Genomic DNA, 1,881 nt, shown 5'->3' with positions numbered 1-1,881 from the left:
CACGTGAAGTTGCGCTTCATTATTCATCGTGGAAAACAAACAAACAAACAAAAAAGACACTGTTTTCTCCTACCTGTGAGAGGGTCGTACGACCTGTCCAGTTCTCTGGAATCGGACAAACTCTGGTCTTGACTACTTGATTTCATCTTCACACGAAGTGCCTCTAAACCTGGCTACGAATCAGTCTCTCTCTCTCTCTCTCTCTCTCTCTCTCTCTCTCTCTCTCTCTCTCTCTCTCTCTCTCTCTCTCTCTCTCTCTCTCTCTCTCTCTCTCTCTCTCTCTCTCTCTCTCTCTCTCTCTCTCTCTCTCTCTCTCTCTCAGTACCCCCCCCCCGCGTCGGTGCAGCATATGTAGTCTAATTCGATCACTTTTGAGTGTTCATTTCTATTCTGCGTCCATTCTTCTTTTGCCAACGTTCATGATGCACACACCAAAAATGCGTCGCCACAAAACCCAAACTCCCGTCTCCTGCTCCGCTCCCACGCGCTTCACACGTCCCCGCGCACAGTCCGCCCTTACGGTTTCACTCCTGGTCCTTGCGTCGTTTCTACGCGGTTTACTGTATAAACTTTAAATCTACAGTTGTTTTGTTTTTTTTTTTACACTGTAGTCGATTCGGAAATCTGCCGACTCGCATGCATCCACATAGGATCACCTTGGTCGGAGGCAGGTGGTGGTGCTTCATCTGCTCGACCCGAGGAGCAGTCCTGGGAGAGGCGCACCTCCCATAAAGTCTCGCCCGGGATAAATTAGGAAGGTAGGACTTACTCCACCTGCCTTTCGACCTGCCTGAGATAGATAAATAGATAGATACATACATACGCACGCGCAAGCGCACGCGCTCATACATACAGATGTTAAGGAAAGAAATGTCGTTTTCTTTTTCTGTGTCCCTCAAAGGACCCATGTTTCATATCTATTATTTAACTGACACACTTGGATAAATGAGAGCATCAAGTGTGTGTGTGTGTGTGTGTGTGTGTGTGTGTGTGTGTGTGTGTGTGTGTGTGTGTGTGTGTGTGTGTGTGTGTGTGTGTGTGTGTGTGTGTGTGTGTGTGTGTGGATGGGTGGTGGGGTTTCTGATGATCTATGCTTCTCTGATAGATGGTGGCTGACATCTCTGCTTTGGCTTGGTTGGCGAAAGTAAGTGCCTGGGATCAATGCCATTGCACTTGGGTGTCCCTGAGCTTGCCGGGAGATGATATAGATGACTCGCTCATATTCAGAACTGTATGCGCCAGAGTTTTAATTTGAAAAAATAAAGAAAAATAATGAAAAGATGATCACGAATGTCTCTGATCTAGAACAGGTAAGAACAGCTACATCCAAATGTTGTCATGGGGGTGAAAAAAGAGGATTGTGTATGAAGTTAAAGTCATCCACATCAAACATCTGGCGATATTTCCTTTGACATCCCAGTTCGTTCAGAGAAAGATTATTTTTCTATCCGTCCTTGGGGCACATTTCCCACCTCTATTTTAGGTCTCCTTTGCAAGACAAATATGTCAACGTAGTACCACAGCATGGAGTGATTTGTAGTAATGGAGGCTTTAATCCAGGCTCATAAATCCAATTTAATCCCATATTTTTTTTTGCCCTTTATCATGCGCCACCCGGTAAAGAAGAGGGTATTATCTATTAACCATGGAAGACCCAACGCCGATAAGAAAGTTAAGTCCCAACAGTATACAGTTATTTCAAACTAACTGCCACACAGTAAAAAGACATGGGGGGGGGGGGGTTATCCTGCCAAAGAAAAGGAAATGAAGCTCATTGTGAATTAACTGGCCATTCATCTCTGGGATATTGAACTGAAGCTGGCTGATGGACAAACTACCGTTATGGTGTCACACATCAGGAGACCGATGAGCAGGGGAGTA

At 45.5% G+C, this 1,881-nt stretch overlaps 1 protein-coding gene across 3 annotated transcripts in view; it reads right to left on the bottom strand.

The window, feature by feature from the left end:
* Positions 1-146, bottom strand: part of LOC130112544 (Kv channel-interacting protein 2-like) — an 11,718-nt gene extending 11,572 nt beyond the window's left edge. For all 3 annotated transcript variants that reach the window (XM_056279961.1, XM_056279960.1, XM_056279962.1), the window contains exon 1: positions 74-146. In XM_056279961.1, the coding sequence (XP_056135936.1) occupies positions 74-146 (73 nt within the window). The remainder of the gene's footprint in view (positions 1-73) is intronic.
* Positions 147-1,881: the final 1,735 nt, after the last annotated feature.

Source organism: Lampris incognitus, chromosome 5 (assembly GCF_029633865.1).
Source record: "Lampris incognitus isolate fLamInc1 chromosome 5, fLamInc1.hap2, whole genome shotgun sequence".
Lineage (NCBI taxonomy): Eukaryota > Metazoa > Chordata > Actinopteri > Lampriformes > Lampridae > Lampris > Lampris incognitus.
Note: the sequence above shows the minus strand (reverse complement) of the source record. Positions and strands in the feature narration are given on the sequence as shown.